This window comes from Mandrillus leucophaeus, unplaced genomic scaffold (genome assembly GCF_000951045.1).
Source record: "Mandrillus leucophaeus isolate KB7577 unplaced genomic scaffold, Mleu.le_1.0 Scaffold608, whole genome shotgun sequence".
NCBI classification, from domain to species: domain Eukaryota; kingdom Metazoa; phylum Chordata; class Mammalia; order Primates; family Cercopithecidae; genus Mandrillus; species Mandrillus leucophaeus.
The window spans coordinates 173,914-200,959 of NW_012106564.1; the positions used below are offsets into that span (position 1 = coordinate 173,914).

The following is a 27,046-nucleotide window of genomic DNA, read 5'->3' on the forward strand; positions in this document are numbered from 1 at the left end:
GCTGGACTGAGCACTGTTAAATCTCTTAAATGTGGCTGATTTAGCCCCTGCCTTTTGCCAAAATCTGCTGTGGTGGTCATTCTTGTCTTTGGGTGGGGTCTGAGGGTGCACTTTGAAGTTGTGGGGAGTGTTCACTTCATTTACTTATGTGTAATTCCTCATGAGAAGACATTCAAGGTATTTTTTTTCTCTATATGTCAATGCTTCAGTAAGTGGCGCATATATATATATGTAAAATATATATATACACACACACGCAAACACACACATCTTCATATATTTATTCTAGTAAACCCTTTCAGTTTGATTCTGTTATACTCTAACAAGAATTAGGTGTTATGATTAAGCATTTTTTTGATAAACTGTAGGCAAAAATATATAATTGTTTTCATTAAATTGTCTTCATTTCATTCATCTTTCATTTTTTGTATTAGGCCATTCTTGCCCTGCTATTAATGAAATACCCAATACTGGGTAATATATAAGAAACGAGGTTTAATAGGCTCACAGTTCTACAAACTGTACAGGAAGCATAGCAGCATCTGCTTCTGGGGAGACCTCAGGAAGCTTACAATCTTGGTGGTGTCACAGGATCCTTGTGGTGTTGCTTCACCAGCTGGTGACATCTTTGCCTGAGTTTTGCTTGGGTCTGGTGGGCTTGTTCTGCCCCCTTGGTCTGGCAGGCTGTGCTTGGTTCCCACTACTGGCGCAGATCCCATACCTGCCAAGTGCGAGCCAGGTGCAGAGTGGCGAGGGGTGTGTGAGCGAGTGAGTACTGGGTCTGGCCGCTGTGCATAGCCAGACATGTCAGCTGTGGCGGGTCGGGCAGCTTCAGGTGCTGGTATGGGCGGTGGCTTCCCACGAGACTGTAGCTGGACCAGTCGTACTGCAAGTGGCTTCCATTGCTGCCACTGGGGAATGAGGTGGTGCCTGGAAGCTTGGAGATACCAGGAACTGCAGAGCCCCAAAGAGGGTGTCACAGCCCTGGCTAGGGGAACTCCTAGGTCTGGGCTCCCTGAAGGGCCGCAGCTCTTCTCTCCTTCTGTCTTCTCTTTTTCTAGTCGCCCGCAACGTGGCAAGCGAGGGACGTGTTTTAGCCCTGTTTGTATTATAGCTGTTCCAGTCCTGCCACTCGGCAGGTCCTGAATTCTTGTCCTTTGTCCAGGAAGAATTAGGTATGTGGACAACTGAAGGGTGAGTGAGGCAAAGAGGTGCTTTATTGAGTGACAGTACAGCTCTCAGCATGCCCGAAATGGATAGTCCTATCCACAGGCAGGTCATCCCGTTGATTATACCGCTCTCAGCTGAGAGGGGACTCACAGTGGCTAGTTCCTTTCTGCAGGCAGATAGTCCTGATATCTGCCCGAGTCTGGCTGAGTCCAGGGGGTTTTATGGGCTTCGTAGGGGAGGCAGTGCATGCTGATTGGTCCATAGGCAGCCCTGGGTCAGCCTGGAGAAAGCACCATAAGTTGTTACTCTGGTCCTCAGAACTGGGAGCCTGGGCCCCAGGCTTCAGGCTGTCCCAGACCTGAAGGAGGGGCTTCACTGGGGACACTCCCCTTTCTGCCCAGGAACTAGTCTGCCTCCCACTGCCATGCAACCCGCTGTCTCCGGTGCCCAGGCAATTCATGCTGAGGGGTGCCTGCAGGCCCACGCTGAGCTGCCCTCAGCATCCCCTTCCCTCCTGTGCTCGTTGGCACCCAAAGACTAGAGGGGGCTGAAGTGGCAGAGGGCTGGTGTGTACCCGAGCATGTGTACTCCTGTCCAGGTTGTGACAGTGCCTGGGCTTGGCCTCAACTTTGCTCCAAAATTGGAGTGGGCACTGAGAGTGGAGAGGCTGGGCAGTGGGAGCAGATACTTCCGAGCCTGCAGGGATATGGGGGCCTTCCTGGGCTCCTTAGAGTGCAGGAATGCCCAGGTTTGCAGCTGTGGCTGTGCGGCTGCAGCAGTGCTGGGGAAGGCAGGGCTCCTGCCCTTCCAACTTGGAAGGGTGAGGGACTTCTGCCTGTTCCCAGCTCCCACCAGCTCTGTGGAGTTTGTAGTCCCGGCTGTGCCTTCCCCACTGCAGCTGGCCTCTTTGCAGCAGCTGCTCCAGATGGGCTGCTGCTGCTGCCATCAGTGAAAAGCAAAGGGGGAGCAGGCACATCACATGGTGAAAGCAGGAGCAAGAGAAACGGGGGGAGGGTGCTACACACTCTTAAACAACCAGATGTAGCAAGAACTCACTCACTATTGTGAAGACAGCACCAAGCAGTGAAGGATCTGCTCCCATGACCTGAACACCGCTCACCAGGCCTCACCTCCAGCATTGGGGATATAATTCACCATGAGATTTGGTCAGGGACAGTTATCCACACTATATCATTTTTAGTGAATATATTTTTTAAAATTTCTTATATGAGTTTTCTGTTGGTATTTGTCCTTATTAGGGTGCTCATCTCTTTCTCATTCGTTTTAAAAACTCATTAAAGGTATTGACTCTTTGTAGTATGTGTTGTAAATTTGTTTTCAAGTTTGCTATATACTACACTTTCTTTATAGTATCTTCTTTGATATAGAAGACTTTTAGTTTATTTTGCAAAATATGTTAGTGTTTAACTCTTGTGTTTTGACTTATCCTTGGGAAGACCTCTTTAACCCCAAATATGGAGATAAGTCAGCCAGCTACTGTTCTCATTTGTGCTGCTTTAGATGAGCTATCAGTTCCTGAACAAGTCTGTAGATTACTTTCCTAATAGAAGTTCTGATTCTTTTTTTGCCCTTCCATTATAAATATTTATTAAGAACTCCCTTTTAGGTCAGACTGAGCAGAATGTTTGAGTATTTTTAAATTTTACTTCCCATTGGGATTTTTAGAAATATTTTAAAACTGCTAATGTAAAGAAGTATAATTTAATTTCCAAATAATATATACCAAATTGTATTAGAAAACAGGCTTGCGTGTGGTGACTCATACCTGTAATCTCTCAGTGCTTTGGGAGGCCAAGATAGGAGGATGGCTTGAGGTCAGGAGTTCAAGATCAGCCTGGGAAGCATAGCAAGACCCTGTCTCTACAAAAAAACTTTTGAAAAAAGAATTAGGTGCAGTACTGTGTGCCTGTAGTCCTATCTACTAAGGCAGCTGAAGCTGGAAGGTCGCTTGAGCCCAGGAGTTAGAGGTTTTAATGAGCTGTGATCAAGCCACTGTACTCCAGCATGGGTGACAGAGTGAGACCCTGTACCTAAAAATAAAAAAAGAAGAAAAATGTTTCATAAAGTTATGTTTTACAAAAGTAATAAAGGTTTTATTATAGCCAGCCACTCAGCAGAGATTGGTAATTAGCCTTGAGTGAAAGGGATCAATTTGCTATTTTAAGTTGCAAGACTCTAATACAGACTTCCAATAGAGGGAGCCCAAAGCTTTTAAATGGAAATGGAGGTTTCATTTTTATTAATGTATTACAGCTCTGTCATAGTTTCCTATATTCATGTCAGTTGATTTTCTTTTTAAGCTTTCCTTTGGTAATTTGGTGATGACAATAATCCACATAGCCACTAAAGAAGATACTCTGTTTTGGGATCATTTTCCCCTGTTAACTTAAAATTTCTCTTGCAAATGTTTTATGTCATGCATTTTCTTCTGACTTGCAATTTGAAAAACACTGATACAAATAGTACATATATCCTAAGTTCAACTCCTTTATGCTAGGAACATTAGTCAGTTTTGAATGAAATTACTAATAATGATATTCATTTGCAAGGTGAACTCTTGAACATTTGCATTATATGGTTATCACTCTTTTCAAAATAATATTTCATTATTTATATGTAATTTATGTAAACATTTAAACTTTTTCCTAATTTTAACAATAATGCATATTTATATTAAAAATATATAGAAAAGTATAAAATTGATATTACCTATAATCCATTCCTCAATAATAAGCATTGATAATATTTTGATATGCTTTCATCTAAATATTTTTCTGGATTAAATGATAATAATCATGAAAAATGGTGTTATTTTTATTCATTTCACACTATCCTATTTTGATATTAATCTTTACTGTAGGCCTATGACATACATAGGAGAGCAATTAATATTTCTATTTTATAAATGTGGAAACTTTTTGAGGTTCAAACAGATTAAGTGTCAGAGGTAGAATAAAACACAGGTCTAATATCTATCAGATGCATTTAAGTTAAAAAACATAATATTAAAATAAACACCCAAATGTTCACCTTCTATTAGAAAATAGACTATTACCAGTATCACCGAAGCCTTGTTTGTTCCCCACTGTGCCCATTCTGTCCCATTCCCATGCATTCGCCTTAGAATGAACCACTTTTCTGAATTTTAGCTTTTGTATAATTGTGAACTTTAGAAAAATGATTCAGATTACTGAACAATATGTATTCTTACACAGCAGGCATTTTTTTTCTTGCCCAACATTTTTGTGAGATTCATTCATGTTAATGCATAGAACCAGAGATCATCCAGTTTTACTTATGTATTTATTGTATTAATATTAAAAATAGATTTACCTACTTTTTATTGATGGAGTTTGGATTGTATCCAATTTTTTTGCTCTTATAAACAATGCTCCTTTGGACATTTCATTTTATATGTGTTGCCAGTAAATAATATGGATCTGAATACTTCTCTTTTTATATTCAGTCTGCATTTATTTTTAACTATAAGGCATAGTCTGTTTATATTTTATACTATTTTTCTTTATGCTTTTTATTCGGTCTGCTTGATCTTTTTTCCTTTCTTGTATTTCTTTTTTTTTTTTTTGGAGACGGGTCTTGCTATGTTGCCCAGGTTGGAGTACAGTGGCTATTTACAGGCATGATTGTAGTGCACTACAGCCTTGAACTCCTGGTTTCAAGTCAGCCTTTGAAGTAGCTGTGACTATAGGTGTGCACCACTGTACCCAGCCCATTCTTGTATTTTAAAGATTAATTATGTTTTGTTTTTTTGTGTGTGTGGTGGGGGAGTGGTATTTTTGCTTTATATTTTAGAAGATTTAGACTCTATTTCTATCTTTAAATAGTTTTCTAGAAATTATATTTGACTGACCTAACAAAGTCCAAAGTTAATTAGTATCTGTGTTCTCATTTTGAATAATAGAGACTTTATCTATTTTAAGTACATTTACATTATTGTATAGCCATTACCACCATTCATTTTCAGAACTTTTTTCATTTTTACCAAACTGAAACTCTGTATCTGTGAAACAGTAACTCCTCATTCCTCTCTCCCCTAAACCCTGACAACCACCATTCTACTTTCTGTTTCTATGATTTGATGGCCCTAAGTACATTAAATAAATGGAATCACAGTATTTGTCCTTTTCTGACTTATCTCACTTAGCATAGTGTCTTAAAAGTTCATCTATGTTGCAGCATGTGTCAGAATGTCCTTCATTTTTAAGACTGACTATATTCCATTTTATGTATCTGCTAAATTTTGTTCTATTCATCTGTTGATCAATAGTGGAGTTGCTTCTACCTTTTGGCTATTGGGTGTAATGCCGTTATGAACATGGGTGTTCAATGTGTTCGTGTCTCTCCTTTAAGTTCTTTTGGGTGTATATCCAGAAGTGGAAGTGCTGGATCATATGGCAATCTATTTTTAACTTTTTTGGGAAACATCATACTATTATTCATAGTGGCTGCACCATGTTACATTGCCACCGGCAATGCACAAGGGTTCCAGTTACTCCATATCTTGCCAGTACTTGTTTTCGGTTTTTTGATAATCATCCTAATGCATGTGAGGTGGTATCTCGTTGTGGTTTTGATTTTCATTTTCCTAATGAATAGTGACATTGAACATCTTTTCATGTTACTGGCCATTTATATATCTTCTTTAGAGAAATGTTTATTCAAGTACATTGCCTGCTTTTGAATTGGATTTCTTTTGGTAAGTTGTAGGATTTCTTTATATATTCTAGGTACTGATCCCTTAATAGATATGGGATTTGGACATATTTCATCTCATTCTGTTGGTTGCCTTTTTACTCTGATGAAGTCTACTTAATCTGTTTCTTTAGTTGATTGTGCTTTTGTTGTCATATCCAGAAATAGTTAACAAATCTCATGTGAAAATTTTCCCCTATGTTTTCTTGCAAGAGTTTTCAAAATAGCTTTATGCCTTATGCTTAGGTCTCTGATCCATTTCATGTTAATTATTGTATATGGTGTTAGGTAAGGGTTCAGATTCATTGTTTTGCATGTGGCTATTCAGTTTTTCCAGCATCATTTTTGAAAAGGCTGCGTTCCTCATTGAATGGTCTTGTACCCTTGTTAAAACTCGTTTGACCATATATTTGAGGGTTTATTTCTGGGATCTCTATTCTAGTCGGTTGGTTAACGTGTCTGTTTTTATATTAGTACCACACTGTTTTGATTACCATAACGTTACAGAAAGTTTTGAAATCAGAGAGTATTAATCCTGCAACTTTGTACTTTATTTATTTATTTGTTTTTCTAGGTTGGTTGGTTTTTTCCTTCTGAACACTTAAAAGATTTCACTCCACAGTGTTCTTACTTGCATGGTTTCTGAGAAATCAGATACAGTTCTTATCTTTGTTTTTCTATAGTTAAGGGCTTATTTTTTTCTGCATTTTATACACAGTTTTTAAATCTTTGATTTTTTTTTTTTGCAATTTAATATGATATGCCTAGGTGTTATTTTTTGGGCATTTATTCTCTGTGGTTTTCTCTGAATTTGCTAGTCTGTGATTTGGTGTCTGACATTAATTTGGGGAAATTCTCATGCATTATTGCTTTGCATATTTCCTCTGTTTCTTTACCTCTTTCTTCTTCTTTTGATATTCCCATTATGCCTATGCTACACCTTTTGTAGTTGTCCCATATTTCTTCAATATTCTGTTACAGTTCTTTTGTCTTTTTTTTTTCTTTGCTTTCCTGTGTTGAAATTTTCTATTTCTATATACTCAAGTTGAGAGATTCTTTCCTTTTCCATATCCTGTCTACTAGTGAGCCCATCCAAGGCATTGTTCATTTTTTGTTACAGTGTTTTGATTTTTAGTATTTCTTTTTCATTCTTTCTTACACTTTCTTTCCGCTAACATTGCCCATAAGTGCTTATATGCTGTATACTTCATCTGTTGATCATATTTGTTTTTTTATTATTTTTTCTTTTTTTATTATACTTTAAGTTCTAGGGTACATGTGCACAACGTGCAGGTTTGTTACATATGTATACATGTGCCATGTTGGTGTGCTGCACCCATTAACTCATCATTTACATTAGGTGTATCTCCTAATGCTATCCCTGCCCCCCCTCCCCACAATAGGACCCGGTATGTGACGTTCCCCTTCCTGTGTCCAAGTGATCTCATTGTTTTAAATTCCTAGTCTGATAATTCAACATCTCTGACATGTCTGGTTCTGGTTCTGATACTTGTTGTCAAACTGTGTGTGTGTATGTGTGTGTGTGTGTGTGTGTATTTTTTTTTTTTCTTTTAGTGTGGCTTTTAATTTTCTTTCTTTTTTTTGGGTGGTTGGACATGACGTACTAGATAAAAGCAACTACTGTAAGTAGACCTTTAGGAATGTGGTGGTAAGATGTGAGAGGAAGAAAAGCATTCTGCAGTCCTGTTAGGTTTCAGTCTTTTAACCCATTTATCCCTAGTTTTCCATTATTGGAATGCTACGCATGTGGAAGTTATTTATATCCTGCTGCTAAAGGTTATCACCAAGCTCTGATTGCAAAAATTAAAAAAATTGCAACCTCAAGCATAAATAGGTTAATGAGCCTTTGTCCTTGGCCTGTTAACTTTACAAGTAGTGTTTCTCATTCTCTTCTGAACACTTTGGTGCAATGGCATACCTGGAATATAATGAAGTTAGGTATTTCCCTTTTCCCACGTGGAAACCTAGATGTTCTCGGAATTGTGTATTTTCCTTGCTTTCCCTCACACAGAATGCTAGACGGAGCTAGAGTTGGGTATTTTTTCTTTCCCCTGGTTGGTTAGGCTCTGAAAAATAACTCATAGTTTAGGCTCTGGTGAAACAGTTTTTCTTGAGGGCAGGCCTTGTTAAGAAGAACAGAATACTCTGGCATATTTGAAAGTGTTTACTTTCCTCTGCTCAACCATGAGGGGATTTTCCTCTGATATTCACTGTGAGAACCTGGTTGAACTGCAGATAAAACTTACAAAAGTGTGCGACCCCCTTTATGACTAAGTCCTCTGGGATTTTTAACGCTTAGACTTGTGTACACTAAACCCTCAGCAATTTGTCAATTGCAGTTTAGATCTTCATACTCCAATAATCGTTCCTGGGACTGTTTCTGCTTGTGGGTTTTTGCTTTAGTAAGTTGTGATTCTCTGTATTCACCTGGCCATCTTTCTCCCATTTTGGGGGCAGCCATGCATCCTGTGACTTCACTTCTTTGTCATGTCCAGGAAGAGTTGTTGATTTTTCAGTTTTACCCATTGGGATAGATAACTTCCAAGCTCCTTTCATGCTGGACTGGGAACTGGAACTCCTGTGTATTGCACTTTGATGCAGTTTTGGGTTTAACTTCTCTTTTGTATTTTGATGCTCTTAGTTTATCGTTTATTAAAAGTTTACTATGTATGTGGTTGAATCTGATCATATTTTTCTCTATAATTTCTTTACTTCCATTCTCAAGAAATTCTTCTTCCACAAGGCTAATAAATAGAGTGTTTTTCTTCTGATGGCTTAAAAAAAATCTTACATCTTTTATTCATTAGCATATGATAGTTCATTTTACCTTAGAGTATTGGATGTGATTCTGAATTCTTTTTTTCTCTGTTGCTACCCAGTTATTCGTCTACAACTGAATTCGAAAGCTTTGTTTCCCAGCTTTGTTTCAAATTCTTCTGTTTTTTTCTTTTGTCAGCCATTTCTTATATACTAGTCTGTAGTACTATACTTGTTGATGTTACTCTGTAGTATGTTTTATTATGAAATTAGTAGAACCAGTTCTCCCATTCTCTTCATTTATTGTACATTTTAATACCTTTTTTGTATTTTAAAGATTGTAATAGAATATCAGTAACCTAAAAATTACCATTTTAACCATTTTTAAGTGTACAGTACAGTGCCATTAAGTACAGTCACATATTTGTGCAGCCATCACTACCATTCTTTTCCAGGACGTTTTCCGTCTTCCCAAACTGAAACTCTGTATTTATTAAACTATAACTCCCCATTTTTCCCTTCTTCTGGTCCCTGGCAGTCACCATTCTGCTCTCTGCCTGTATGAATTTGACTGTTCTAAATATGTCATCATATGAGTGGAATCTCAGTATTTGTCTTTTAGTTAGTGGTTTCTTGTTTCTTAGCATAATGTCCTCGAAGTTCATCCATATCGCTGTGCAACCATTATCACAACTTTTTCATCTCAAGCAGAAACTATGTTACCATTAAATAATAATTCCCCATTCTACCCTCTCAGAATCCCCTGGTAGCCTTTAATCTACTTTCTGTCTGTGAATTTGTCTATTTTAGTTACTTCTTTAAGTGGAATCACACAATATTTGTCCTTTTGTGTTTGGCTGAATTTACTTAGCATAATGTGTTCAAAGTTCATGTAGCACATATCACAAGTTCATTCCTTTTTATGGCCCAATAATATTGTATGAATTCATACATTATATTATATAATAATATTGTATGAATTATTCATACAATAATTATTGTGTGAACATACCACATTTTGTTTTTCTTTTCATTTGTTGATGGACCCTAAGGTTGTTTTCACCTTTTGGCTGTTGTGAATAGTGTGCTACAGTGAACAGTAGAGTACAAGAATCTGTTCATGTCCCTGCTTTCAGTTCCTTTGGGTATATACCTAGGAGTGAGATTGCTTGATAACTTTGTGATTATGTGTTTAGCTTCTTTTTTTTTTGAGATGGAATTTCGCTCTTGTTGCCCAGGCTGGAGTGCAGTGGTGTGATCTTGGCTCACCGCAGTCTCCGTCTCCTGGGTTCAAGTGATTCTCATGCCTCAGCCTCAGTGCGCCACCACGCCCGGCTAATTTTTGTATTATTAGTGGAGACGGGGTTTCTCCATGTTGGAAAGGCTGGTCTTGAACTCTCGACCTCAGGTGATCCGCCCGCCTCAGCCTCCCAAAGTGCTGGCATTACAGGTGTGAGCCACCGCACTTGGCCTGTGTTTAGCTTCTTATATGGTAGCTCTCTATTTAGTTTTTTGAGGAACCACCAAACCATTCCACAGTGGCTGCGCTGTTGAACATTCCCACCAACAATGTACAAAGGTTCCAGTTTTTCTGTATTTTTGCCAATGTTTGTTAATTTTTTTTAAATGAAAAAAATTTTTTCTTTTTTTAAATTACTCTGTCCTAATCTGTGTGAAATGGTATGTTGTTATTTGGGCTTGCATTTCCCTAGTGATTAGTGATATTGAGCATCTTTTCATGCTAATTGGCCATTTGTATGTCTTTGGAGAAACATCTCTTCAAATACTTTGCCCATTTTTTGATTGTTATTTATTTTTTGTTGTTGAACTGTAGGAGATCTTTATATATTCTCAGTATTAATCCCTTAATATGTATGTGGTTTGATTTTTTTTGTGTTGAGACAGAGCCTCATTCTGTTGCCCAGTCTGGAGTGCATGGCACGATTGTAGTGCCACCTTGAACTCCTGGGATCAAGTGATTCTCCCCTCAGCTTTCTGAGTAGCTAAGACTACAGGGGCATACCATCCTGCCTAGTTAATTATTAAATTTTGTGTGTGTGTGTGTGTGTGTGTGTGTGTGTAGGCATTATGTTCTCCAGGCTGTTCTTGAACTTCTGGCCTCAAGCAATCCTCACTCAGCCTCTCAAGTAGCTGGGATTACAGGCATCAACTACTGTGCCCAGCCATAAGTTTTTAATTTTAATGAGTTCAAATTTATCTTTGTTGTTGACTGTGTTTTTGTTGTTATATCCAGTAAATCACTGCCAAATCTAAAGTCATAAAGATTTCCCCTATGTATTCTTCTAAGAGTTTTATAGTTTTCTGCCTTATATTTAGGTGTTTGATCCATTTTGAGTTAATTTTTGTAGATGGTGTTAGATAACCATCCAACTTCTTCCTTTTGCATATGACTATCCTTTGTTCACAGCACCCTTTATTGAAAGGACTGTCCCTTCCCTATTGAAAGGTTTCAGCATCCTTGTCAAAAATCTTTTGAGCATATATTTGAAAGTTTGTTACTGGGTTCTGTTTTCTGTTTCTATAGTCAATATGTCTCTATTCTAGTACCACACTATTTTAATACATTTTTATAATTTTAAAATATATTTGCTTGAGTATTAAAAAATTTCTTAGAATTTTGTCACACTGGAAAATATTTATTTTGAGCTTTTATTACATTTACTTGAATAATGTGAATGTTTATATTTCTTGTTCAGGAACTTGGGTGTTTCCAGTCCATTCATTTCCTTTTCTTATAAGATGATGGAAGCTAACAGTGTTTGAACATTGCTATCCTTATCTTTAAACATATGACTTTCCTCCATGTGTAGTTTAGAACCAGATTGCCATATTCTGCAAAAAACTGTTATTTGGATTGAGATTATATGACAGATGTGTTTGGCTTCACTGTATGTGCATTTGAATCATATGACATTACCTTTTGAAAATACTTATTCATTTTTATTTTTTGTTTCATGCCAACTACTTAATGCTTAGCATTTGGTCAAGAAAATCCTCTATTATAAAGTCTTTTTTCTACAACCATATAACTTTTAAAGTGGTTTACATGCGAAATCTTATTTTGTTTTTCAATGTTCGTTGTGCTAGAAAAACGAGGACTATTATACTGTTTGCTTCTTATATCAGGGGAAACATAAGTACCTAAGCATCTTTTTAGATCGTCTTTTAGGTCACATTCTATTTTTGTTTATAGTGCCTGTAGTGATAATTCTTTCAGGGAGAACAAAATTTTTTTGACTTCTCTTTTGGTTTTCATTTTCAGTAAACAAAACTCTATGGTATAAATTTGCTTAGATGCCCTTATTCTTCAAGAATAATTCTTGAGAGTTAAGGAGTGGAATGATTTGACTCAGTCAGAACCTCTTTGCAAGTGAAATTGGCTCACCCTTATGATTTTGATTATTTGGCCTTTTAATTTCCAATGTGAAAATAAAGAAAATTGTACCAAAGTAAATATGAAAATGAGCAGTGTAATGGCACCTATAACCCTTTCTTTAACTATGACACTACACTGGTGATGTTCGGATACTGTAGCTTTTTTTTATTTGTAAGTCATTTTTTCCCTTCCAAATAATTCTCTCAAAACAAAGAAGCATTATGTGCTATTGGTCTTTATAGTCCTTGTTTTTAACTTACACTAGTTGCCTTAGATGTAAATAATTTATATATTTTTAAATTATGAAATACTTTAAATACGCACGTAAGTCTAGAGAATGATATTCCAATACATATCACTCAGATTTAACCAATATAATTCCTATTTTTTTCAGATTTAAATTTGTTTTTAAAGAAGTATTATAGAAAGTTGAAAACTTACTTATTTTATATTCCCTGATTCTAATACTCTCCCTCTTTAGAGTTCTCTACTATCCAAATAGGCTTGAATCCTTCCAGTCTAAATTTTTATATTTTGTTTCATATATGTGCACTTATACATTATAGTATGTTTTGTATTTCTGAATTTTTATTAGCAATAACATTGTGACTGTCATTCCAAAATTTGTTATTTTACCAGTACCTTAGACTTTAAATTATTTTTTCTATAGGTAAAATTTATTACCACATACTGTTGAAAATTTGTTACCATACTTACTTTTGGATATATGAACCATGCTTGAAATATATTAACATTCAGCTTTGGCTTGTAATTGTTTGACTATACATAGGTTTGATTATTGAGGTACTTGTGTCCTTGGAATTTTACTTTTTAAACCTAACTTATTTAATACTGTATAGTATTACTCTTTTGCTCATTTTGCATGTGCACAGTCCTCCAATGTTGATATCTTGTTTTTTTTCCCCCAAAACACACATGGGGAATTTAAAAGTAGAAAAGGGAGGATAACTTATTTCTTAAATCTGAGTTCAATTTTTTTTTTTTTACTACCCAGCTGTTACAGTCTGCCATGTGGGACTGTGTTTCTAATCTGTTGGATTTTAAAATACATGATAGTTGGCTTCTAAATTCATTTGGGCTTTATTAGAATTGAGTATAATACAATTCTGTTTTGCAGGGGCTCACAACGAAGTAAGACAGTAGATGACAATTCTGTGAAGCAGGCTGTGCACAATAAAGAAAAACGAAGAAAGGATGATGACATTTCTCTTTTAATGTCTGATACTCAGCCTAAAGGTTTGTGAACCTTAGTAAACTGTTGGAATTTGAATTTTTGCTTATTGTATTAATTTTTGTTATAAAGAAATTATTTTATTTTACTTTGAAAGGATATGTGAAAGTAAAGGGAGATTATTTGGCAACACAAAGAAAATTGCTAAACCTTTTATGTAGTATAGTACTCATTTCTGGATTTATTTACTGATCCCAAAAGTTAAATTTTAATATTTTTTTTCTTCTTTGGGGAGACTTGGATATAGCTATGAAGTTATGTTAATTTAGCTATTTCTAAGTGTTGTTTCCATGGATATTAATGTTACTGCTAACTGGGTTTTTATTATTAGCTTATCACTGTCTGTTCGCCTACCATGAGATACATTCTCTATTCATTAGAATTTCTCTCAACTTTAGGAGGATGCCAAACAAGCCACTATTAGCAAATTTGAAGGTAAATACTTCCTAGACTTGGGCAAATTTTTTGTAGGCATCCTTGCATATATAGGATTTATGATTTGACTTATTTTTCTTGTTTGTCTCTCTTTCAAGAATTAAAAATATTTTACTGATACTTGGAGAAAAACAATTTTACATTATTTATTTGTGAAACTAACACCTTCAGGGGTCTGTTGGATTATTGATAGCTTCAAATGTTTGTTGAGGTCTCTTGCTTGCTTGCTTGCTTTCTTGCTTTTCTCTTTCTCTTTTTCTTTTTAAGACAGGGCCTTACTCTGTCACCCAGGCTGGAGTACAGTGGCATGATCACACATGATCACAGCCCACTTCAGCCTCTGTCTCCCGGGCTCAAGTGATCCTCCCACATCAGCCTCTTGAGTAGTTGAGACTATAGTCATTCACCACCATACCTGGCTCATTTTTTGTATTTTGCAGAGACAGGGTCTTGCCATGTTGCCCAGATAGTCTCAAACTCCTGGGCTCCAGCGATCTACCTGCCTTGGCCTCCCAAAGTGCTGGGAGTATAGGCATGAGCCACCACGCTTGGCCACTATTTTAGTTTTGAGTGGTTTCATAAGTTATTCGTAATACAAAGAAGTATTTTAACGGCACTATGCAGAAATTCATTGCACTTCATTTGGAGCACAGCTATTTAAAGATTCTTTTCAGTAGCCTTTTTAATAAAAAAAATTTTTAAATGAAACTAGACTAATAACTTATATTTGTACAAGAAACCAGCAGAAACTCTTATAAAGGCAGTCTTTGGAGAATGTGCTGTGACTTTGTACAGACAAACTTCCAATTAGTCACTGTCAATGTATAATGAAAAGCATTTTTCTTTTAAACTGTACTTTCTTAGAAATAATTACAGTCATTTCTCTGTATCTTTGTGTTCTGCACCTGCAGATTCAACCTACCAAAGATGGAAAACATATGAAAAAACTTCAATATACAATAATAAAAATATGTATAACAACTATTTACATAACATGTTGTATTGGATATTATAAGTAATCTAGAGATTATTTAAGCTATACAGGAGAATGTATATAGGTTATATGCAAATACTATACCTTTAGGGGCTTATGGATCCATGGATTTTGGTATCCTGGGTCCCTGGGACCAATCCCTTGAGGATACTGAGGGATGACTGTATTGATTACCAAGTAAAAATATAAGTAGTTGTACAAATGGGCTCATTTCAGATACTATCAAGACAAAGATTCCTACTCTACCCAGTAGTCCTCACATTGACCTGAATAAAATACTTTATGATTTATACCCAGGAGTATTACCTTAAGGTCACAGTGGCATTTTAGACATGCATCAGGGAAAAGTACATGACAAAATAAACGTTTTTTAGTTTTTCAGTATCCCTGAAGGTACCACCACTGGTAGGGAAAGTGTTTCTAATAAAATTAGCTATCAGATCTTTATTAAAGCAAAGTTTACTCTCCTACATCTGATACCAGTCATTTAAAAAAAAAACCTGTAAATGAATGGAAATTCTGACTTAAACCTTAGGTGTACCATTTTTTTCCATAGCACATTAAGTTTGCCTTGTGGAATTTGCTTTCACCAACATAATACCTTGGAAATACTTAATATTCTTTTATTTAAAGGATTTTGTCACCTTTTTAGTTTTATATGCTAGTAATATTTGCAGGTTAAATTATATATGATGCAGGTGTAATCTATTTTTACAATATTTCATTCTATATAATAAAGTTACTCATTTTTCCATGAGACAGGCTTGACCGATGTGCAAATAATAAATTCTTTAAAAGAAAATTCCTGTATAACCCAAGTTTTTCTCAAGCCCCTTTCCTTTCATGAGTCATTTTACTGTAGTATAATATTTATGTTTAGAAATTATAGTTTGATATGTTGTGTGTAGAAATTGTATTAGACCACTTTTATAGTTTACAATATTACATATAAAATTTAATGTGCTGTCCTAAATATTGTGTTGATGATTTGGAGGGAGTTTTATTTTCCTTAGGGAGTGAGTAAGGTGTTTTCTCTGGAAATTGAAAGGCTATTGACCCTCTCGGAATTTTTACCCTCAATCCCATTCCAGTGCCTTCCTTTAAGTGATGTCAAAGACAGATTATCATGAATATTAGTTATTAGGAATTGTTGAAGCTACAGTAAAAGCAAGAATAGTTCGAAGAGAAGATGTGTAGTATTGAAGAACGTTCCATGAATGGAGAAGTCAGGCCAGTCAGATGAATTGAAAATTGTGAATTAAAGGCAACTGCTTTGTGACTTGCTGTGCATAAACTTGGAGTTGGTACTTGTATGACATAGATTTGGAAAGCAAAATAATTCAGGATAACTTTTAGTTAATTAGGTGGAAACTTTTGGAAGGTATTTTTGTACAGTACATGTATTTGATAACAAATAGTATTTTTAGTAATAATTGGCATGAGTTTCAAAATGATTTCTTGTTGACTTAAAAAAGGATGTACTTCTCTAGAATGATGGATTTATTGGAGATTTAAAATGACAGGGTCTTGATTAGTGGTAAGTAAATTGGCAACCTTGTGAATGATCACATACTATAGCCAACTACAGAGCAAAGGTATTTTGGCTCCTTTTAAAGAGTAGCAATCAACACTCTTTCAAATTGTAGTCCCTTTCCACTAAAAATATGTATTTATGTAAATTACATTTTAAAAGACTAGTTTATAAAGTCACATTGAATTATCAAACTTTAAGACATGAATTTTCTAGATTTTAATAAGACCTCCCCTTTTTTGATAGTATAACCAAATTCATTTATAGCAAATGGAAAAACAGTTTGATGGCTTTGCTTTGGCTACAATGAAAAAGGATATTTCTTCTTTATGTATTTTTCTCACCTCACAACTATCGTATAATGAACATTTTACTTTGTGTATGCCAATTAAAATAGGGCATGCCTTTATCTTCATCCAGTGTCAGTATGAGAATTTAACAGTATATTTCTATTTTAATGAGCTTTGGAAGTAGTATAGCAATTTCGATGATGTTTCTTCGAGCTCTTCTAAAAGAGATTCTCTCTATACTTTTTTGTCCATATTTATGCTTCATTTGTTTTTTAAGACCTTAACAGTGGAAGTAGAGGTTGTGATCATCTCGAACAGGAAAGCAGAAACAAGGCTGTTAAATATTCTGATTCAAAAATGGAACCCACTCTGATTTCCAGGAAGACAAAGAGAAGGCTTAGAAATAATTTACCTGATTCCCAAAATTGTGCTTCTTTGGATAAGTCAACAGAACAGACAGTAAGTAGAGGTATTTAGATATTATAGAAAATTATTTCATGCTATGATAAAAATGAGTTGACTGTGGCCAAATAATGTTCCTCTAGCTTTCAGCTTTTATTATCAGATTTCTTTTTTTTTTGGTTCACTGTTAGCTTTATTATTAAAAAACAATTTTAAATGTAACTTTTCTCGGTGATACAGAGTTATTGGAACACATTTCAAATATTATGAATGATTAAAAAAGTTAAAATTGCTCCTTTTCTTGTATCACTCTTTCCTTAGTAGTTTGTTGTATGTCCTTTAGACTTTTCTTTTTCTTTATTTCAGCCAAATACAATTCATACTGTCTAATCACTTGCTTTTTTTTGTTTGCTCTGTAAAATTATTATTAGATTTATTTTATCAGTAGCAATTCACTTATCAAATTCTTTAAGCTTCTGTTTATTTAGAGTTTAGGGAATTTATTGTAAGTAAAGAATTATCATATTAAATACATACATTTTGTACTTTCAAAGACTTAGTATATAAATAGCAATAAAACAGTAAGACAGCTTTTCAATTTCTTTGATCCATAAATCATTTCAGGATCTTGTAATGTTTTTGGGTTGTAATTATAAGCAGGATTTAGATTTATACAGTAGATGAGATACTGAAGGCAATGATTGATTTTCATAATTTTCAATGTTGTTATATTGTTAATTTAAAATTTTTTTTACCAAAGTAGTTTTACCAAAGTAGTCACATTGGCATTATTACTTTTGCAAAATAAAAATACGTAAATACATCTTCTCATTCTAAAGTTGACTTAGATCGTGGGAGACTGTCTGACAAAGCATTTGTAATGATGGAAATCTCCCAATTTCACCTTTTAAAAAATTATCAGGCATCCGATTGGACAGATCAAACCCCATATCTTTATACTTGGGAGGCATTGGCAAGTATAATGTGGTATAATTGTTTAGTTTTCTATCCATGTAGTTACAGAAGTGAAACAATATTTTTACTTTTTTTTAGAAATTTAAAAATGGTTTAAGCAAGCCAAATTTGAAAAATACTATTTTTTTCTATGTGTTTATGTTTAGAAAAAACAAGAAGATGACTCAACAATATCCACTGAGTTTGAAAAGTCAGGTGAAAACTGTCATCAGGATCTAAAACTGCCTGAAGAAATTACAACGAAACCTACAAAAAGTGATTTTACTAAACCATCCTCACTTAACAGTCAGGAGTTGACTTTGAGTAACACCACCAAAAGTGCCTCTGCCTGTTCAACCACTGAAATTGTTGAGAACTCTAATTCCATTGATACTGTGGGGATTTCTTCCCTGGTTGAGAAGGATGAGAATGAGTTGAATACAATAGAAAAGCCTATTCTAAGAGGACATAATGAAGGGAACCAATCATTGATCTCAGCTGAACCAAGTAAGTGGCAGGAGGATTATAAAGTTACTTAATTTCCTCTGCTTCACTTAGTTGTTTTTTTCTTCCTCTTGAACAAATTTGGCTAAGGCCATAAGCTGTTTATGACATCATTGTGGAATATATTAACTTTAGGGAAAAAAGGCTTGGGGTTTGGAGTTTCCTTCATGAGTTTTAAAATACCGGTTTAGGTAAACTAATGGAGGACTTGAAAACAGAAGTAATTTTTTCTTAGATTCGTACACAGTAATCTCACTCAGTAGTTTTAAAATAGATTCTTTAAGGACCATCATTAATGTCATTTGGTTGATGAAGTATGCAGAATTTAAGTGCTATCTAATTATTATCATTAATTTTGATTTAATCAGCTTCTGAGTAGTTGATGCCGTCACATGGTACAAAGAAATTCCAAAGGTTTTAAAGGATCTCCAGCGAATAGTCTCCCACATCTTCCCCTAGTTATTAATTTCCCATTCCTTGAAGCAATTCATGTAACAGGACTTAAGGTACAATTTAGAGTGATGGCACAATACACTGTGAGAACTAGCATTTGTTCCTAAGGCCTCCTCATGGCTTTATCCATTTTTAAACATCTTTATTCTTTAGAAGGTAAGGGTACAGCTAACTGCTGAATAATTGCACTGATATGGAGTCATTGTCTATAACTACTGTAAATCAGATAACAAATGATAGGCCTGTTTCTAAATTGAATAAATTTAGGTGATTAAGTTTAACAGGATTATTAAAAATAAATTGCAATAATTACAAAGTTCTTTTTTTTTTTGAGACAGAGTCTCGCTCTGTGAGCTAGGCTAGAGTGCAGTGGTGCGATTTCGGCTCACTGCAGCCTCCCCTTCCCGGGCTCATGTAATTCTCCTTCATCAACCTCCTGAGTAGCTGGGATTACAGGAATGCACCACCACACCTGGCTAATTTTTGTATTTTTGCTAGAGACAGGGTTTCATCATATTGGCCAGGCTGATCTTGAACTCCTGACCTCAGGGAATCCACCCACCTCAGCCTCCCAAAGTGCTGGGATTATAGGAGTGAGCCACTGCACCCAACCGAAAGTTCTTTTTTTGATATGTGATTGTTACACATTTGAAATACATTTTTCGGCTGGGCGCAGTGACCCATTCCTATAATCCCAGGACTTTGGGAGGCTGAGGCAGGAGGATCACCTGAGGTCAGGAGTTTGAGACCAGTCTGACAAACATGCTGAAACCCCGCCTCTACTAAAAACACAAAAATTCGCTGGGCGTGGTGGCAGATGCCTGTAATTCCAGCTACTCAGGAGGCTGAGGCAGGAGAATTGCCTGAGCCCGGGAGGCAGAGGTTGCAGTGAGCCAAGATGGGGAGACTGTGTCTCAAAAAAAAAAAAAGGATAAAAATACATTTTTCTTTTCCTTTTAGTTGTTGTTTCCAGTGATGAAGAAGGACCTGTTGAGCATAAAAGTTCAGAAATTCTTAAGTTACAATCTAAGCAAGACCATGAGACAACTAATGAAAATGAGAGTACTTCTGAATCAGCATTGTCAGAACTACCGTTGATTTCACGTGAATCTGTACAGGTAATTTATTTCTGTCTTCTCCCAGATTAACAGTGAAATATACACTATTGGTTAATGACTGTTACTTGTTTTATCAAGCTGAATAGTGTAATGAAAATTAGAAATTTTCTTAGTTTGAATTTTGAGACAACTTTTATAGCAGTTTGAATGAAATATGTAGTTGTCTTTATTTTGAAATGAAAAGATTATACCATTTTTTTCTGGTGATTTATATTTTTTCAGTCTAAATATTCTATTACTTGAATATTTTTCTTTTTTTCTGGCTTTCACTGGACATTTCACTAACATTTTGTAGAATTAAAAACATCTTCTAGTATTTATATGTCTGGTCTTGGAGTATTATGGCTACTTGGAATTACTCCTTTTCCTCACATATTACGAAGGCAGTATGATATAGAGGAAAGAACATGGCTTTGGGGATATAGGTCAGAAACCTGTCAAATTTGGTAAGTCCTCTGCCTCTTCATTCTTATAGAAAATAGTAAATGGAAGTGTGTTAGTTTAGTATCAGTCAATTAAGTCAGTCCTTTGAAGAGAGTAGGTCTAAAATAAGGTTCAAAACATTTTTTGTCAGTATTTGTTCTTTCTTTCTTTCTTTTTGAGACAGGGTCTTTTCTGTCACCCAGGCTGGAGTGCAGTGGCATGATCATGGCTCACTGCAGCCTCAACCTCTTGGGCTCAAGCAGTCCTCTCATTCAGCTTCTCAAATAGCTGGGACCATAGGCTCGTGCCAGCATGCCCGGATAATGTTTTTAAAATATATATTATTTTTAGAGATGAGGGTCTCCCTGTGTTGTCCAGGCTGGTCTCTTAACTACTGGGCTCAAGCAATCCTCCTACCTCCACCCCCCAAAGTGCCAGGATCACATGTGTGAGCTACTGCTCCCAGCTGGTACTCTTTCTTGTTATTAGCCTCTGATTATTCTATTTGTAAGAAAAGATCATTGACCACCAGTGCAGAATTATGGTAAACTTATCTTGTTTTGTTTTTGAATAATGTCAGAGGCTGTTATTTTGCAGAGTATGATGAAGAGTTGGCCCGATCTATGAAAACAGTTTGGTCTGATTATTGTTTCATGGGTATTTGCTTTTGTATTTGGTATTCCACGTAGAAATCACTTCAGCAGCTTTGTTCTGAATTTTTGCAAAAATGTAACCGTTTTTGCCAGATTGGGTCAATATCCTACTTGATGGTTTAGTTGCATGTATAATTAAAAGTGTCATTGTTGATAATGAATTTAAACTTATAGAAGAATTAGGCCTTGGCAGGGTATAAATTGACAATGCAGTATGAAATGATCATAGTATAAGAAAATAACATATCTTTTAGAATTTACTAAATTCATAATCACAACCAAGCAGCCAATACTGTGGAGATCTACCATAAGGCAGAATGCCACATTTCTATGCTCTCTCTTGTACCAGTTTTAAATGAATTATGAGAAGTATAGATTGGTCATTTTTAGGAGCCACCTAGTTTTTACCAAATGTGAAGCCCAGTGAGAAATTATTTCTATACCAACTTCTCATTTGATCACTAAAAAAGCCCACAGTTATTTGTCTGACTGTTGTTGGAGCTACCTGATTTGATTTGATTGATTTGATTCCCTTTTTTACTTAGGGAATAAGAAGATATTAATAGTATACTAAACAATAAAACATGAGAATGACAAAGAAATTCAATTAAGCAGGTAAATGGCATTATGAGCTGGGTTTAATATAATGAGTATGATATGTTTTAGACAAGGATTAGTCACAATTGCTAGAGGTAAGAGGGGAGTGAGTACATGTTCATAATAATTGCTTTGGTAGTAATCTGTTTGGTCATGTGTGGTGTTAGGCATAATGTGCAGAGGTTCGGCACATTTGAAAAAGTTGAAAAAGTCATCTGAAAGTAATATAAAATTCAGAAGAAACAGTGGGGAAGAGTTGCTGCTGATATTGCTTGGTTTTCTGTTATAATTTAAAAGCAAAGTTGTATAGTCACTTGAGTGGAAGTGATATGATTTTTGAAATTTTAGGCAAGTATAAGCCATTTCTGGTTGGTTGTCTTCAAACATAGAGTAGATAGATTTGATATAATGGATGGTTCTTAGGCACTTACATTCCTTCATGGTGTATTGAAAGTGCAGTAGCACACAGGCGTAAAGATGGGAACAATAGACATTGGAGACTCCAAAAGTAGGGGGGAGATGAGGAGAGCCAGGGCCATAAAACTTCCTGTTGGATATTATCTGGGTGATAGGTTCAATAGAAGCCCAACTCTCAGCATCATGCAATATTATCCTTGTAACAAATCTGCACATGTACTCCCTGAATCTAAAATAAAAAATCTTTAAAGTACAGTAGCAAGAACATTATTTTGGTTAATGGAAACAGTTTTTATGGTTGAAGTGACACTGGACCTGGAGAGAGAAACCTGCATTTGAATCTTTGTTTTGCTTCTTACAAATCACATGATTTTGGGCAGGTCGCTTAACCAATCTAAACATCTGTTAACTTTATTTATGAAATGGAAGACTGAAAAACCTGCCTATAGGGTGGTTGTGGGGATTAAAAGAGATCATATATTTAAAAACTCATTTTAAACAAAAGTACAATATATGTTTAAAACTTACTTCTGTCAAGTTAAAAATGAATAAAACCTATTAGAGACTATTGAATGTGAAACCATGGCCTTTGATACAGAGGAGTATATATTTCTGGAATTAATTTTGAATTCAGCTATTTAGTGTAATTTTCTCAAAGGTAAGTCGTATTTTTTCAGAAAAGAAATCTAGATAACTATTTCTTCACAGTAAGAGCAGTATAAAATTCTTCAAAAATTTACTAATAGTAATTTAAAGAAGAATTTGATGGTGAAAGTCATTTTCAGTATTTATATAATACTTAGAGTTATATGCATTTTATGATTTATTCCTTGTTAGATGTCATCTGAATTATGCCCATATAATCCTGTCATGGAAAGCATTTCCAGTATTATGCCTAGTAATGAGATGGATCTACAACTGGATTTTATATTTACTTCTGTTTATATTGGTAAAATTAAAGGAGCTTCTAAAGGTTGTGTTACAGTAAGTATATTTTCTTTAATTTTCTTTTAGTTTTGGATCTTGGACAAGGCATTTTAATTTTTTTCCTTTTTTTTTTTTCTTAGGACAAATAAGAATAGAATTAAGATTTATTTTATATGGGACACTATGGATATGTTGAAAGTCATTATACCTAATTTGAAATGTGTCTTTAATTCTCCCCTCCTAACATCCCACCTAGTCTGACTACTCTAATGAAAATCATGTATGGAAAAAAATCACATTTATTGATAATCTTTGATTTCTAAAAGTTATCTGATGGTAAAGTGAAATTTTTTTCCAGGTATAGTTTGGAACATAAAGAAGAAATCTCATTTTGCCTGTTTAATCAGTTGTAAAATGACTTCTCCAAATTTCTAAATTAAGGACGTCCAGGAACTAATGCTACTCTGTTTTTCTAATTAAAAAAAAAAATACTCCTCCTCACCTACCGTATATGAAAGTGAGACTGGATTCTACTTGGTTCTTTCTCTATTTTTTTTTTTGTCGGGGGTACAGAGTCTCATTCTTTTTCGCGGGCAGTGGCGCACTCCACTGATCTTGGCTCACTGCAACCTCCACCTTCTGGATTCAAGCGATTCTTGTGCCTCAGCCTCCTGAGTGGCCAGGACTACAGGTGCGTGGCACCACACCTGGCTAATTTTTATATTTTTTGGTAGAGACGGAGCTTCGCCATGTTTGCCAAGCTGGTCTTGAACTCTTGGCCTCAAGTGATCCGCCCGCCTCAGCCTCCCAAAGTGCTGGGATTACAGGCATGAGCCACTGTGCCCAGCCAGTTCTCTATATTTCCTTACCTTTTCTACCTTTTAAAATCCTAATCGTCTTTTAAAGCTTCTCTGATATACTGACTCTTCCAGGAAACTTTCCCTGATCCCTCCTTTTCAGACAGAATTAACTTCGCCCTTTGCTGTACACTTGTAACACTTCATTTGTACTTCTAAGATTTATTCTGTGTGTTTTATAATTACTTATATTCTTGTATAAACTTCTCCATTAACCTTTTAAGCTTCTTATGGTGAAGAGCCACAGTTTTAGTTCCTTTTATACCTTCCATATATCTACTTAAATGTTTGTCGAAATGACTGTGTCAGATTTAGTAACTCAGGCATTTTTTATAGCAGTTTCATTAATATTTCACTGTGTTAGGGATAGGGCAGAGAATATAAAAATGCTAAGATATGGTTTCTGCTTTCAGGGAACTTTTAATCCAATGGAAGCGACAGACACATATTTACTTTATATTATGGTAAAATGTAAAACAGAAGTATGTACAAGAAGGGTGCATATGGCAATGGATATCTATCAATGTCTGGAGGAATCAGGAAAGGCTTCACAGAGAAAACAGCACATTAGTAAGACATGAAGTACCTGTTGTTTACTTGGTAGCCATGCAGACAAAGACCTAATCCTAAATTCTGGAAACTGCAAATAATAGTAGTTTGTGATGTAGTCAACATTGCTTTGAAAGCTCAAGAATGAATTGATTTAAAATTAATATTTTTTTGGCCACTGGTTTTTACTGATTTGGGCATGTTTGGGGTGATTTTGCAATTCTTTTTCTTTAAGGAATGTTATTCATTTTTCGGGATTTTCTCCCCTATTTTACTTTATTATTTTAATTCAGGCTTACCCAGTTATTTCTGTTGAATTCTTTGTAATGGCAAAAAGTTGGATAATCTAAATATGTGAGAGTAATTAGCCAGCGGGGAGGAAAATCCAATATAAGTATTCAACAGTGGACTTTCTATTAATTAATGTATTAATTATTATTACACAGTCAGGTGGGCATGTTATGCTCAAAAACCAAGATCAAGCAAAAAACCACAAACAGATTAGTCAAGGAACAATATTACAAACACATATAATCTTGCCTGTTTAGAGGCAGCCGCCACTCACTGTATAGTATATATCTTTGCATATTTTTCATACATCTATAGATACATTAAAACAAAGGGATATTACATAATATGTACTATTTTGTCACTTACCATAATTTCATTAATTTAATTCTTCCACTTATTTTGGGATATTTGGGTTGTCTTTAAAAATTTTTAATTGTTGGTCATTTCAAATTGTCCCAATATTTTACTATTACAAATAGTAGGGGACTGCAAATATTCAAGAAGTGTTGTAAAGTGGTCCTAAAAATTAGTTGTCAGAAGTCCTGGCCAGGGCCATCAGGCAAGAGAAAGAAATAAAGTATGTTCAAATTGGAGGAGAGGAAGTCAAACTATCCCTGTTTGCAGATGACAATGATTCTATGTCTGGATTCTATATATATATTTATATATATATTTTCTAGATAATAGGATCTCTGCCCAAAAGCTCCTTCAGCTGATAAACAACTTCAGCAAAGTTTCAGGACACAAAATCAATGTACAAAAATCACTAGCATTAATGACTTTTCCATATTCTTTATGTTTGTACAACTTTTCTCAAGGGTAATAGCTTTCCTGTGAAATAAGGTGTAACCACTGATTAAAAGTTTTGCCACATTCTTCACACTTGTAGGAGTTTTACCAGTATGAATTATCTTACCTACAATCTACAATCAAGTGTGGCAACCATATAAAGGCTTTGCCACATTTTGTGCATTTCACTAGGGTTTCACACTAGTATAATTTTTTTTTTTTTTTAATGTATTGACAAGTTGGAGGTGTTGGTAAAAGCACCGTCAGGTTTGTAGGGTTCCTCTTCAGCATATATTATCACCATGTCTCTTAAGAATTGAGAACTTATGACTAGGCATGGTGGCTCATGCCTGTGATCCCAGCACTTTAGGAGACTGAGGCGAGTAGATCATCTGAGGTCAGGAGTTCAAGACTAGCATGGCCAAGAAGGTGAAACCCCATCTCTCCTAAAAACACAAAAATTAGCCAGGTGTGGTGGTGGGCACCTGCAATCCCAGCTACTCGGAAGGCCCAGGCAGGAGAATGGCTTGAACCCAGGAGGCGGAGGTTGCAGTGAGCCGAAATCACACCATTGCACTCCAGCCTGGGTGATAAGAGCAAAACTCTGTCTCAAAAAAAAAAAAAAAAAAAAATTGAGAACTTGTTGTAGGCTTTGCCATGTTCTTTACACTTGTAGAGTTTCTGTCCAGTATGAATTATGTGTAATAAGGGTTGAGAACTTCTTTAAAAAGCTTTGTCACATTCTTTATATTTGTAGGGTTTATGTTCCATATAAATTCTCATATTTAGTAAGAGTTGAGGGCTGGTTAAAGGTTTTCCCACCTTCATCACATTTATAGGGTTTCTCTCCAGTGTAAATTATCTTATGCTTATTAAGCGTTGAGGAACATTTAAAAGATTTGCCACATTATTTACTATGTAGGGTTCCTGTCCAATATGAATTCTTTTATGTTTATTAAGGGCTGAGGACCGGTTAAAAGCTTTGCCACATTCTTCACATTTGTAAGGCTTCTCTCCAGGATGAGTTCTCTTACATTTACTGAGGCTTGACTAAACCAGGTGAAAGTTTTGCCACATTGATCACATTTGTAGGGTATATCTCCAGTATGAATTATCTTATGTATAGTAGGGTTTGAGGAACAGTTAAAAGCTTTGCCACATTCTTCACATTTGTAGGGTTTCTCTCCAGTATGAATTTTCTTATGTTTAGTAAAGATTGAGAACGTACTAAAGCCTTTGCCACATTCTTCACATTTGTAGGGTTTCTCTCCAGTATGAATTATATCATGTTAAATAAGGATTGAGGATGAAATGAAGGCTTTGCCACATTTATCATACTTGTATAGTTTCTTTCCAGTATGAATTTTCTTATGTGAACAAAGGGTTGAGGGGTGGTTAAAAGCTTTGCCACATTCTCTACATCTGTCGGGTTTCTCTCCAGTATGAATTACCTTTTTTTTTTTTTTTTTTTTTTTTGTCACTTAGTTTTAATAATGGTAAACACAACTAAAGCAATTTTAGAGAAATCCTA

General features: G+C 35.4%; 1 protein-coding gene and 1 pseudogene across 2 annotated transcripts in view; one reads left to right on the top strand and one right to left on the bottom strand.

The window, feature by feature from the left end:
• SENP7 (SUMO1/sentrin specific peptidase 7) overlaps positions 1–27,046 on the top strand; it is a 200,810-nt gene that overhangs the window by 139,017 nt on the left and 34,747 nt on the right. For both annotated transcript variants that reach the window (XM_011999888.1, XM_011999889.1), the window contains 5 exons: positions 13,218–13,336; positions 16,859–17,040; positions 18,105–18,444; positions 19,855–20,012; positions 22,940–23,086. In XM_011999888.1, coding sequence (XP_011855278.1) covers positions 13,218–13,336; positions 16,859–17,040; positions 18,105–18,444; positions 19,855–20,012; positions 22,940–23,086 — 946 coding nt within the window. The remainder of the gene's footprint in view (positions 1–13,217; positions 13,337–16,858; positions 17,041–18,104; positions 18,445–19,854; positions 20,013–22,939; positions 23,087–27,046) is intronic.
• Positions 26,374–27,046, bottom strand: part of LOC105553776 — a 1,645-nt pseudogene continuing 972 nt past the window's right edge.